Here is a 13,196-nt window from a genome sequence, read left to right as displayed (position 1 = left end):
TCCGAGGTCTACCCTTCGAACGCCATTCGTTACGAGCTGTAAACTTTTATAAATCAACTCAGCAGACTTTTAACGTTCGAATCGTCTATTTTCCGCGGTAACTTTGCACATTGTTAATACGATTCCGTCGTGGGGGCTCGTTACACGCGATGGCCGGGGATCTTTCGGCGGGATCGGAGGCGAATTCGAGGGAAACATCTGTTTGAAACCTAATCCCGCGTGATTCGCGAAGCGACTAACCAGCTGGACCGCCGAATTCGCCGATAGAGATCTCTGGATCCTAATAGAGCGCAGGCGTGGGGTGAGTGTCCTTCATGGACCGAAGAAACGCGTGGAAATCTATTTTATGGATATCAGGGGAATTTTCTTGCTTCGAAGTAGCTTCGGGAATTGGCAACGGGAGCTACGGTTTAAACAAACACAATCTTATACATTAACTTCAAACGTTACAGGTGCCCTGCTTAAATCTAATTAATTTAAGTCCAATTTAATATCGCTGTTGTATCGAGGATGAAAATTAGAAAACGTTACGCTCGTGGGACGTAATTTGATATTGTTTTTTTTATGATCGTTGAAAATCGGTGCATCGTACGTGTTGGCGAGATTTTCTCGTAAATTACGGAGTCTTTCAATCTCTGTCGTTAACAGATCCGAGGGCGGTAAGACGTTAACGATGAAATCAGTGAACTCGTCGGATGACGTTTAACGTGCCACCGTGCGGGGGCGTAGATGCTTAATAAAATACATTTACGAGGCTTCGCAGCGTTGTTTGGCCGGGCATTTTTATATTCGTTTGAAAATTTTCCCGAATCGAGAATAAGGGAATTGGTAATTAATAATGTTTACTTGTACATTTCTAACATCAAACGTGGAAGTAGAAGTAACATCGAGTACTCGCCTTTCTAAATGTTAATAGTTACGAACGTGTATAATTTATACGGAAATTGAATTTAAAAATATTTACGCGATTTGTAGTAAAAATAACTGGAATGAATGGCCGCGATAATCGATTCTCGTAAGTAAAGTAAGCGGTAAAGTCGATAGGAATTATCGAATTCTCGGTATCCTCCATTGACTATGAGTAATCGACGCGTGATCTAACGTGAATAACAATGACTCTTACCTGCGCGCCTGGAAGCATCAGCGATTCGAAGAATTTCAAAAACTGCGAACATCTCTAAATCAAATTTAATCGATTCGACGAAATTAATAATTTAAATGCATCTCTCTGCTATCGTTTCCAGGATCTGCATCCTTTAAAGCAGAACGATTTCACTCTTTAATTGCTTCGTTAATAACAATTTCTAAAAATACTGAATAATAGAGTTTCATAGTACAACGTATTTTGATATGAATATTTATAAGAATAAGACAAAAATTGTCACGTTTATTGTCTTTACACCTTACGACGACCCTTTACCTATTCTTCACTGTTCAAACAAACCTGCCCCACTTATGGCTGTAAAAACAAGCGAAGATAACACAGGCCTTGGAAATTTCATTTAATATCTATTTCTAAAACTTAAAAGAAACATTTTCGAATCGCTGGTAATTAAATACAACGAGCACCAGATTATCTCTCGTAGTTTACATTCTATATTTCAATATAAATTTCCCTTTTCATTAGGAGACTCAATTTCAATAATATCTACTGATAGAAATAATAAAATTGAGAGCTTTGCACAGGTCTCAACTCCTAAATATAATAATTAAATGGATTTTTTAATTCTTTGAGACTATCAAACACGTTACACGTTAGAAATGCGAACACAGGCCGGTAGTAAAAGGGTTAATCGATCATTAGTACCGATTATATTCGCTAAACGGACCCCTCTCCCCTCCCTCCCAAAGGGATTTACCCCACGTAAACAAACCTCGTACGATTTAAATCAACCCCCTCGTGGATTCACTGGTTGCCCCCGTCCGTTTTAATTAATTCTATTTACCACTCGATCGCTGAGTGACCGCGTAAATGGCGTTTCCTCCTTGCGAAGGAGGCGCAGCAAAGAAAAAAAAGAGGAACGGTGCCACTTCCGATTTATTAGGGGCGCGGTGCGCGGCGCTCTTCCGTTGTACACGCTCCGCACCCAGCTGGCGCGTCTCCCCCTCGCGTTGTTCCACCGTTAATTATTTTTAAAAAGGATGTAAGGGACCCGTCGTGTTTTCAGCGGACGAAACGCCGCGCCATTGGAGGCGTAGGTGCTCCGGGAGCACCGAGGATCCCTCGATCCCGCGTTTCTATAAATCATTCACCGCGTGTAATGGCGACGTACATCTACGTCGTCCAAGACTTCCATGCAGATATGCATTGCCTGATTTGTAACGTCGCGTAAGCCGGATACCACCGACCACGAACGATGGTTGCTTATGGCTTTCCGTTCTTTGACCATTTTTTTCCTCCCCCCGCGATTTCCATCTCCATTAACTCGCAATTCGCTCAAATTGTACCTTACCTAATATTTATAATATTGTATTTAACGTAAACAGTATCTTTTAGGAAATTTCGTTATAATAGGGGATTCTAGAGGCCAAAATAAGATGAAAATCAAGAATATAAATTTCTTGACTGAGGCTTTGTTAAAAAGTTATTAACCATTCAAGTTACGTCCGTACTGAATTTTTTTCTCGAAAATGCGCAAGATTTCGGGGGTACGTCTATTCACCAAAAATGATTGTAATTGGCACCTTTAGCTAAAAATAATTTTTTTAGGACGATTTGAAACTTTTCAATTTTGTTGAAAAATTTGTCTACCTACTCGAATTTTTTTCTCAAAAGAGCGTAGGATTTCGGGGGTATGTGTAATGACAAAAAATGATTGTAATTGACTCCTGCATTCAAATATAATTTTTCCAGAACGATTTGAAATTTTTTAATTTTGTCGAAAAATTTATCCACCTACTCGAATTTTTTTCTCGAAAGTGGGTAGGATTTCGGGGGTATGTCTATTCACCAAAAATGATTGTAATTGACCCCCGCAACCGAAAATAATTTTTCCAGAATGATTTGAAATTTTTGAATTTAATTGTTAATAACTTTCTACCGAAGCCTCCATCAACAAATTGGTATTCTTGATTTTCGTCTTATTTTGGCCTCTAGAATCCCTCATTAAGAACACCCTGTATAAAAGAGTGTTACGATTTAGTAGGAAAATTTTTTAAATCTGCTGAAGTACACTCTCACTAATTTCGTACTTAATTTGTCATGAGATAAATTCTTATCTCGTGACGAATATCCCGATTTCCACGGAACCCGCATCCGGGCACCGCCGACCACGGAACTGTTAATTCGTCGAAGACCTAAACGCAAGATTAATCGTATCATCGAAATTCTCACAGGATCGAAAAATTGTTCGATTTTTTTAAACGTCGTTCGCTGAGTACGCGAATGTAACGTTTAAACTGATTTAGGTCGAAGTTTTTCTAGAAAGGGGACCGGGTAAACGGCCCCTTGACGATAAATCGTCGAACGTTTGCTTTTTATTAGAGATGGGGGTGTAACTCTAGGCTTAATCTAGGGCAATATGCGTCTAGCGCGGCAACCAGCGGCTGACAACACTTCAATAATGACGGTTTAACTGATCGTACTTCAAACGATCACCGATTGGACCTACAATTTCCACGAAACTTTCGTGTCAACGGACGTTTAATTTTATTCGACGATCAAATCGTATTTTTCGATCCCAAACTCCATAGATAAAGTTAGGATATAGATTTAGTAAAATAACATTATATAGCACAAATGGTGTGCCTAATTTGGAAAGAGAACATTTCCTTATTTCTTCGTTCGTACAATACGAAATGAAAACATCGAGGAACATTTAAAAAACTTTTACGCTCCCATTTACTATGTTTATCATTTAAAAAAAGGAAAATAGTACTGTCTAGATATTAATTCGAGTCGCTGTGCGTTTACCCCGCAAATTGTCACACGCCTGCGTTCGCGTTCGCCTAAGTCCGCTCCCCCCACCCTTCGTGGAACCGCCGGGGCCCGTATCTAGCGCGACAAGCAGTCCATCCGCGGTGACGGTGACGGATAGGTCGTCTTAACGTCGCTGCTCGCTCGCGACAATCGATTTTACTACAGTCGATCGATCGTCGATCTCCTCGAAACGTTTCGCGTATCGGCGGCGACATGACATCGTGTGCGCGAACGCGTGCGCGGCAAACGTAGAAGCAAAAGTGGTCGCATTCGATAGTATCGAATCGCGAGAGTCTCGTCTCGCACGTGGGTCGATAATCGTCGGCGAATCGTTCGCGGGACTCGCCGCTTTCGTTTTCCTTTTTCTTTTTTTTTTTTCGACGCGTCATCCGCGAGTCGAGGTGGCACACGGATGTTCCGCCGTCCACGAATCACTATGACGGATGATTCGTGAAAAGAATTAATGCGGTGAGTCAGAATCGGAATTCGTACGGTTCGTTATTCCGTCGACGGTACATTTATCTTCCTGCGGGCTTTCGTTTTCCGTTCGAACGCGCGCCTTCGCGGTCGCTCGAGCGGTAATGTTTATTTGAGGAAGCGACGATTCGGGGACGTCGATCTCAGACGATCCTTTGAACAAAGAATTATTCTGTAGTTGTAAATTTTAAGGCTTTTCCCCGCGTGTTTGATCGCTATTCAGTGTGTTATTGCATGTTTTCTGCGGTCTATTATTTTTTAAATAGTCTCTTCATAGCGTGAATCGATATTAATCTCTGTAATAGTGAACTTGAGAACGATGGAAACAGTAGCTTTGATGTGTTGATATTCGCAATGTACATTTAAAGAAACTTTGATGTCGCTTTCAACGCCATAGAAGAATGCAATGAGAATTCTTCAAGAGAAAAATACAACGTTTACAAGACCGTATTATGTTTGGATGCGTTCATTATTAAATTTTAAATAAATCATGTTATTGTCACAAAATTATTATCAAATCAATTTCGTATTTCACGAGAATATTCGAGGACCTTGATAAGTCGTCATGCTTCGACGAGCCTAACTGCAATTGGTAGCGGGCATATGCGCCGTTTCGAGGACCAATGCCAAGATCGAGGCAAAAAACGCGAGTATGTGTTTCGTGCGACGACGAACGTTTTAAAGACAAAAAAGGCTCCTACAATACGCAACACGAATGACGTCTATGTATTTTTCCCTTCTTTTCTTTGCTCTTCTTTATACCTGTCGCTCTCTGTTCCTCTCCCAGCGGTTCGGTAAGTGCCAGGCGTTCATAGTCTGTCGTAGCACGTGGTGTTGTGGGCGGTCCTCCAGAGATCTCGAAAACCTGGTTATCGGTACCCTAACGCTAATACTTTTAATAAAAAGTTCAATATTTATTTTTTGGGATTCTTTGATCCCTGAAATATTGACTTTCTGTTAACCCCTCTCTGTCGAGCTTTTCTTGATTTTTAAATTTAATTGCTGTACAGAAAAATGGCTACAGGGGTTGTAAACAAGACAAATCAATCGAATTTTAATTTCTCGATCTATGTCATTATTCTGGGAAAAATTTTAATGGAAGATTCTAGAGGCCAAAATAAGACGAAAATCAAGAATACCAATTTGTTGATGGAGGCTTCGTTAAAAAGTTATTAACGTTTAAAATTCTGTCCGTACTGAATTTTTTTCTCGAAAATGCGCAGGATTTCGGGGGTATGTCTATTCACCAAAACTAAAAATAATTTTTTCAGAACGATTTGAAATTTTTGTATTTAATTGTTAATAACTTTTTAACAAAGCCTCAGTCAAGAAATTTATATTCTTGATTTTCGTCTTATTTTAGTCTCTAAAATCTCCCATTAAAATTTTTCCCAGAGGTGACCGAACAATCTGTATATGCAAGCATCGATATATCGACAAAGTTTCAGTATCTCGATACAAAGCGATTCCTCCTAATTTATTCTCTACATCCGTCCCCCCATTTGCATAATATCTGCTTATACGTGAAATATTTATAGCAACATGGACAGACGAGCCAATAGATACACGTATATTCGTGTTATTGTTCGAAACTTTTCCGCCATTAATAGTCATATCGACGCGAAAATTTTTAGCCGACACCCTGTTCGCCAGCAAGTGGCAGTTAATTAAAAGCAATCTAGAATTCTCGGAAACTAGTGTGAATCTACGGTTGCAACGAGCGTCTGTTCCAATTTTCGAACCCATGCTTTTATTGTCTCATACATTAACCCTTCGTTCTACAGTGTCATCGTCGTCTTCGTAGATATCGCGACTCGTCAACGTTGTAAATTAGGGGACTTTTCTGTATTCGTACACTCTCAAGTAACAATTTTGTAATCGCAATTACGAAAGGAAACTCTCGATCGCTGGATTCTCGATCTTCCGGGGGCAGAATCTCCGTCATTAAATCTTCCTACGCGAACCTTCGACGCAATTGTTTTCTTTTAAAGCAATATCTAGCACCTGTCAACTTGTACCATATTCCTCCTCGCGATTAATTAAATAACAGACACCGTTGTTCGATGGAACATTTGCACTGTTGCGATTCCATATCGGCCCAGAAACACTGTTTACCCGGTTTCGTTCGCGTGGGTGTGCTTTCTCTGAACTCGATACACGTGCATACATCGTCCACGTGTCACTCAAGAAATACGAGCGACTGTAAATTTCAGTGCACATTCTTCGACGGTGCTCGGATAGCATTAACAGCTAAGAGTACAATTCGTATCGCCATCATTATTCCGTTCGCGCGATCCTCGTCAATACTATCGTTATTTACTGTTACACACGGTCGAAGATTTCCCCCGTCTTCTCTATCGTTTAAATTCTCTGTTTTCCTTCTCCTTTCGGTGTTTTCAGCTCGTCGATCTCGTATCCATGAATGGAGGTTTCGACAAAACGCGACGGACAACCGATTTGCATGATCGTCTCGCGGCGCGCTGCTTAGTATACTTTCACCGTGAGTCAACTTGACTCATTCATTGCCATTCGCCGCGTGATTAACTCGGAAATCATTCGATGACGTCAGTCGATCGCGAAAGATTCTACGGAACACGACACACGCGCGTGTCCGCCATGTTTTTGTCTTCTCTTTTTTCTTACGCGTCGAAATGCATCGCTGAAATACGATGAAGAACAAAGAATCGTTTCAGGGGCGAGGGGAGGAGTAGGGGGGGGGGCAAGAACTTCTTTCTTCTCGAGCACTTTACTTCGCTATAGTGACTGACGAGAAAATTATGGCTATAGGGGATGCAACCCTGTACGAAATCATTTGCTTCTATGGGTTGAATAATTATAGAAAGTCTAATATTTATATTGTATTTGTAACTTTTCTGGGAATCTTGGACCCTTGAAATATCGATTTTTCAACCCCCTATTCTCCCCTGAGATTTTCTTGATTTTGAAGATAGATAAGAAATATATTTCTTTTTAATCTGAAACTTAATGTCCACCATATTCTTTAATTTACAGATTTGCAGGCAATTTATTTTAATTTGAAACGATGCAACTTGTACTACTTTTTTCAACGTTAATCCATTTCGTTGCTACTAGAACACGATTAAATTCACCCTTCGCGGCTTAGGTGGCGTTAATGCGATCGTGGGTCGTCGTTATTCGGTATTCATCCAGCTGTAAGTGATCCAGTTAGCCAATTAAGCCTTTTTTCGGCTCGTTTAGCAACGCCATTATGGAACACGATGCTACTTCGATCCACGTTGCAATGACACGACCGAAGATAGTTTTTTTTAAAAGTTGTTAGTCGAGTGTTATTTATTCTGTAACGTTATAAATGCACTTTGCTTCGAGCTTGGGAACGTACAGCAGAGGATCGAGGCACGTCCAAAGAGATAACCAAGAGTTTACTGTCGAAAGAAACGATAGAGGAACTGGAGGACATCACCCACTGGTTCCCATGTCTTCCATAAGTTTTGACGAGTTTTTTGTCGCGAGGGGACGCCTAGTACTGGGTGTCCGTTAATTTCTCTTAATTAAGCTCAATCGAGGTTAATGCACTGCAGCTTGACCCTAGTTTACCAAATCCAACAGAAGCTGAAACTCACGTATAGTTTCTCTATCGATGACGTCGCCATTATTTGCTCGTTCTTTTCAGTTTTCATCTGCCATTTATCCTTTCGCTGGATACCGATGTTATTCGAACAGCTATAAATTCGAGACAAGAAAAAATTAAATAGTGTATTTGTGCAAAATACAAGCCTTTGCAATGTCTCTTATTTTCATAATTTGTTTCACAATAAAGTATAACAATGTTTGGTATATGTAAAATGCCTAGTGTAATAATTTGTTCTGCTACGTGACCACTTGTTCCTGTTTTGAATAAATTTAGATCATTTTTTATACCGCCGAAGATGACCCAAAAAAATGAAGGTCGAAAACGTTGGGGGTATATTTAGACTGGAATTAATAGCTTGAATCGACTATTAATTTTGCCTTATGTTTAGAAATAGTCACGCCTGAAGTCTCCGATAAACGCGATTTAACGAGACTCCAATATTTCATAGCATTCTCCCACGCAATAAAGTTTAACTCGATGGAACAGTTCATAATTTCGAAGTTGCCGAGCCATGAAAAATTTGTCAGTGGCGATGTTCTCGCAAACATCTTACATTGTCCTTTGTAAAACCTCCGGGATGACCTACTTCCGTCAAATAAAAGTACCCCTCCGACGACCCCATAAATAATAATGAATTCCCTCGAGTCACTTTCGATGATTGATGCCCTCCTAACCTTTGCTGAATTGTTACAATTCAAGCAAACATAGTTAATTTCATATAAATTCTAATTTACATCCTTTTCAATATATATAATTTTATATAAAAGTTATTTATACTCAATTATTTTTATTAATACTTCCGGTACTGTTATCAGAAATAAAAATAATGATTCTATGTCTGAAAGTATAATTCATTTAGAAGTATCGCCTCTTTCGAGAAGCCTGTTCGAAGAAAAAATAATTGAACAACGATGACAATGTCGAAACGTGAACGTGCACAGTTTTTTGCATCCAAAGAATCAGCATTGCGTATCAAAGAAATGAAATTGCTTTCAGAACGACGACAGGAGGCCGTAGATCATCGTATTTGAAATGATTTTTTGTCGAAGTCACGATTCGAACCGTAGACGCGTGTACAATTTGTGTATCTATTTGTTGATCTATTTCCAGGCCTCGGAGGTGGATCGAAACCGAATGAATCACTCGAAACGGGACGGAAACTAATCGTCGAAATGGACAATTTGGCCACGTGGTTGCTGCGTGTTTCTTACAACAATACCGAAGGCGCTATAATCGATGGCGAGCTATCGAGGTGACTAGAAATCACTATGAAAATTAAGCATACCGTAAACAATTTTATTCAAATGGGATTTGCAATTGATTTCGTTCAAAGATAGTAAATAAAAAAAGGTTGCAACCGATGAAATCACTTTAAGTTTCTTTTCCACTATCGTCCGCCATCTTTGAAACGATCTCGTTGGACCATTTTCGAATAATTCTGCATTTTTATCTTAGAAAATCTCTTTAAAGTATATCGAGGATGAGATTTAAGATTATGGGATTTGTCCGTACAGATTCCCGACGCCGCTGAGAACGTTTGCAGCTGTTGTCGCTTTTCTAATAATGATCGTCGGTCTGATCGGCAATCTGTTGACGATCATCGCGCTCTGCAAATATCCAAAAGTTCGCAACGTTGCTGCAGCTTTTATCATAAGGTATCGGTATTGCAAGAATCTATAATGAAAAATCTGACTTTCTAATCGACAAAATTAGTCCAGTTTTCTCAACAGTAAACTAAAATTTGTCGAAGACTTTTATCATCAAACTCGAATTACATCCAGGGATTAAGAATATTTTTGTACGGAATTATTGCAGCCTGTGCGTGGCAGACTTCGTGTTCTGTTTCCTGGTGCTGCCTTTCGATTCCATCAGGTTCGTAAACGCGAGTTGGACGGAAGTGCGGTTTCTCTGCGTCCTCGTGCCATTCCTCAGGTACGGAAACGTCGGCGTCAGTCTCCTCTCCGTCGCAGTTATAACAATAAATAGGTAATTAATTACTAAACAGCACGAACATTTCGAAATATTATAAATTATCCGGAATATTTCAGATACATCATGATAGCCCATCATGGCTTGTACAGCAAGGTCTACAAGAAGTATTGGATCGCTTTTATGATTGTCTTTTGTTGGTTGTTCTCGTATGGAATGCAAGTGCCCACCCTGTTAGGGATTTGGGGTAAGATGCAGTGTATTTAAAAAGCTTTGCATCGAATTATTAATCGTTTTTATAATTTTATTATCCTTTTCTTTTAACCTCAGGCAAATTCGACTACGACACAAACTTGGGAACCTGCTCTATCGTGAAGGATAGCAGAGGCAGCACGTCGAAGACGTTCCTCTTCGTCATGGGTTTCGTGATACCCTGCTTGGTAATCGTCGGATGTTACACGAAGATATTTTGGGTCGTGCACAGGTACAAATGTTTTATTTAAATTTCGGAGTGGCGAAAGTGTACGCTCTGCGATTCGCAGCTCCGAGTCGAGGATGAGAAAACACGCGACGCCCGCGATAAAGTCGCCCCACACGCCCGGAAGGGACACCAGGGAGATCAAACAGAGGCGCAGCGAATGGCGAATAACGAAGATGGTGCTCGCTATCTTTCTAAGTTTCGTCGCTTGTTACCTTCCAATTACTATCGTGAAAGTCGCCGACGTCGAAGTTCGGTATCCAGGTATTTGCAAATTTCTCGACAAAATTCGAAAATTTCAAATCGTTCTGAAAAAATTACTTTTAGTTGCGGGGGTCGATTACGATCATTTTTGGTGAATACATATACTCTCGAAATCTTACGCAGTTCCGAGAAAAAAATTCTTTACCGAAAATATAACGCGTGGTCAGACATGTTTATGTTTAAAAAATCATAACTCCTGAACGGATTGAAGGATTTTAATGTTTCAATTTATTTAGAAAAGATTTACTCGTATACCTCGTCTCCGATTTGACGTTAAAGAATACCTCTCTTATTATGACGCAAAATTTATCGAAAATTGAATGTCCGTGTGTACGTGTGTTTTTAGAATTTCACGTATTGGGCTACCTCCTCCTGTACTTTGCCTCCTGCGTGAATCCGATAATATACGTGATCATGAACAAGCAGTACAGGCAGGCGTACGCGGGGGTGATAGGCTGTTCGCGGATAAGGGCGAGCCTGACGCCCTACGGGAGCAGCGCCCCAGGTCACCATCAACAGGACTACGGCCAAGGTAACTTCGAGCACCGTCGCGTGGTAACGCTCACCAAGCTCTGACCGAACGCGAGCTAAGCGACCACACTTCGCTCACTTCGTAAGTCAAGGGCACAAATTCCTCTGCTTTCTAAGATTGCAAATTGCTCCTCCACCGGGCATGTCGCGTACCCTCTCCCTACCACTGATCAAAACCTCGAAATTGAAACAAATAACACAGCTTTGAAATTCTTATTAAAAATTTTTTAAAATTGTACTAGCTTATAGGGCCTTGAAACGCGGAACATTGAGCCCCTCATAAATTGTACATTTGGAAACGATTACCAAAAAATACAAATTATACAGTTTTGACATTTTTATATGAATTTGAGAAAATTGTACTAGTTTATGGGGCCTTCAAACGCGGGGCATTGGGCCCCCCGGAGTTGTACATTTGGAAACGATTACCAGTGTCCCTCGAGGACTCATGCTACGTCAATTGCTATTGCAAATGAGATACTATGACACTAGAAATGCACGTGTTAGCCAGAAACGAGGAAAGTTGTCGACAATAGGCTATTTTTAGGGCCTTGGTCCCTCGCTAATTAAATTCATGGCTATTGCTCGCAGCTGTTTCTCCAAAATAGCGCAGCAAGCGATCGTATCTCGAACCTAAGTCTCTAACAGGATTTACTAAACAACTTTTACAAATAATATCGAAGTTAAGAACGAATATAACAATTGTACAACTCTAGGCATTTAGTACACAGAGATCAGTGATCCTCACTCTCAAGTCCATGTGTGTATATGTGTCTCTATTTAAAACTATCACTAATTATATTTGTCAATTTCATAGACCAAATCTTCTGCATATCTTATATCAATCTCGTTCATTTCAACTTGAAGCTTCAAATTTGTTCACAATGGGTACAATTTTGTGGTACCTTTTAGTCACTAAAATAGTGAAATTTCGTATACAACAGCTTAATAAATCGTTGATAAAGGTTTGTAGGAAACGCAATACCCAGCTATAGCGTTAAAAGCTAAATTCTTTCGTCCAAGGAGAGGAGAAACATACTCGAAGCTAACCATGGACATGAGTCATCCGCTTCGTCGGTTTTCCTCATTAACAGTTTCCTGCTTACTGCTATGCGTTCCATCGATTGTTCAAGCACGCGTTCGAAGGAGAACCGGTATTACGAATCGATTTCCATCCGCGCGATTTCTTTTACAGACTACTCGAAGGACTTCAGCAAGACGATGGTGTCGACGGTCTCCATCGCCATGAATCCGGTGAGGAATTCTCGTTTCGACGACGATCCTTAAATTCGAGGATCGAGAACGGGAAGAATCAGCAGGCGATAACGCGGTTAATCCTCCGAGCATATGGAACGAAACGTATATTTTGTATTCGAAATATACTGCAAGGCGATTAGGGAAGATCAACGAAGGGGGAAACCGGAGTTGTTAACGAAAGAAGAAAAATCGATGAGATCGCTCGGAGGATTAAGGAATTACAGGGAAGAGTTAAAGAGAGTGTAAACGGAAGTTGGACAAATTTTATCTCAGAGTGACGAATAAAGATGTCAGAATCGTCTGTAAATTGACTTTTGTAACGTGAACTGAAGTTAGTTTACAAATGAATCTAAAATTCTGGTTGTTAACTCTGAAAGATACAGCAGAGCTGTAATGTAATTGGAGTTCGATACAGTATTACCTCTTTAACTGATTAGAGAGGGAAGTTAGAGAATTTTTAGAAGCTGAAGAGTACTGTCTTGAAGTGTGACACAAGAGTATTTAAGAAAACATAAAAACTAGAAAGATCCATCAGTTGACCAATAGGATTCGCGTTCCTTTTGAGACTATTTTCTTCAGCTACCAATAGTACCACGACTTGGATTGAATTATCGAGGTAAATGCTCGGTCAATGAGCGAGGTAATAGTGTAACCAAAGCAATTTTTAGTATTGTATGATAGAAAGTAAATTATTTGTCGACTGATCAACAGAAACGTTAGTAAAAATG

At 40.1% G+C, this 13,196-nt stretch overlaps 1 protein-coding gene across 3 annotated transcripts; it reads left to right on the top strand.

Moving 5' to 3' along the window:
• Window positions 1-4,026: 4,026 nt before the first annotated feature.
• Window positions 4,027-12,604, top strand: Moody (G-protein coupled receptor moody). Of its 3 annotated transcripts, none has more exons than XM_076782543.1 (9): window positions 4,027-4,387; window positions 9,120-9,261; window positions 9,524-9,664; window positions 9,825-9,995; window positions 10,058-10,185; window positions 10,269-10,422; window positions 10,481-10,680; window positions 11,027-11,212; window positions 12,407-12,604. In XM_076782543.1, exons 2-9 carry the CDS (start codon window positions 9,182-9,184, stop codon window positions 12,496-12,498), a joined length of 1,152 nt encoding a protein of 383 aa, XP_076638658.1. In that variant the 5' UTR covers window positions 4,027-4,387; window positions 9,120-9,181; the 3' UTR covers window positions 12,499-12,604. The 3 variants fall into 3 exon arrangements, with proteins under 3 accessions (XP_076638658.1, XP_076638649.1, XP_076638639.1); XM_076782534.1 differs by lacking the exon at window positions 4,027-4,387 and adding an exon at window positions 7,430-7,569 and having other exon boundaries at window positions 11,027-11,293; XM_076782524.1 differs by lacking the exon at window positions 4,027-4,387 and adding an exon at window positions 7,433-7,569.
• The last annotated feature ends 592 nt before the right edge of the window (window positions 12,605-13,196 follow it).

Source organism: Colletes latitarsis, chromosome 2 (genome assembly GCF_051014445.1).
Source record: "Colletes latitarsis isolate SP2378_abdomen chromosome 2, iyColLati1, whole genome shotgun sequence".
Taxonomy (NCBI): domain Eukaryota; kingdom Metazoa; phylum Arthropoda; class Insecta; order Hymenoptera; family Colletidae; genus Colletes; species Colletes latitarsis.
This window is presented reverse-complemented; position numbering and strand designations above follow the sequence as displayed.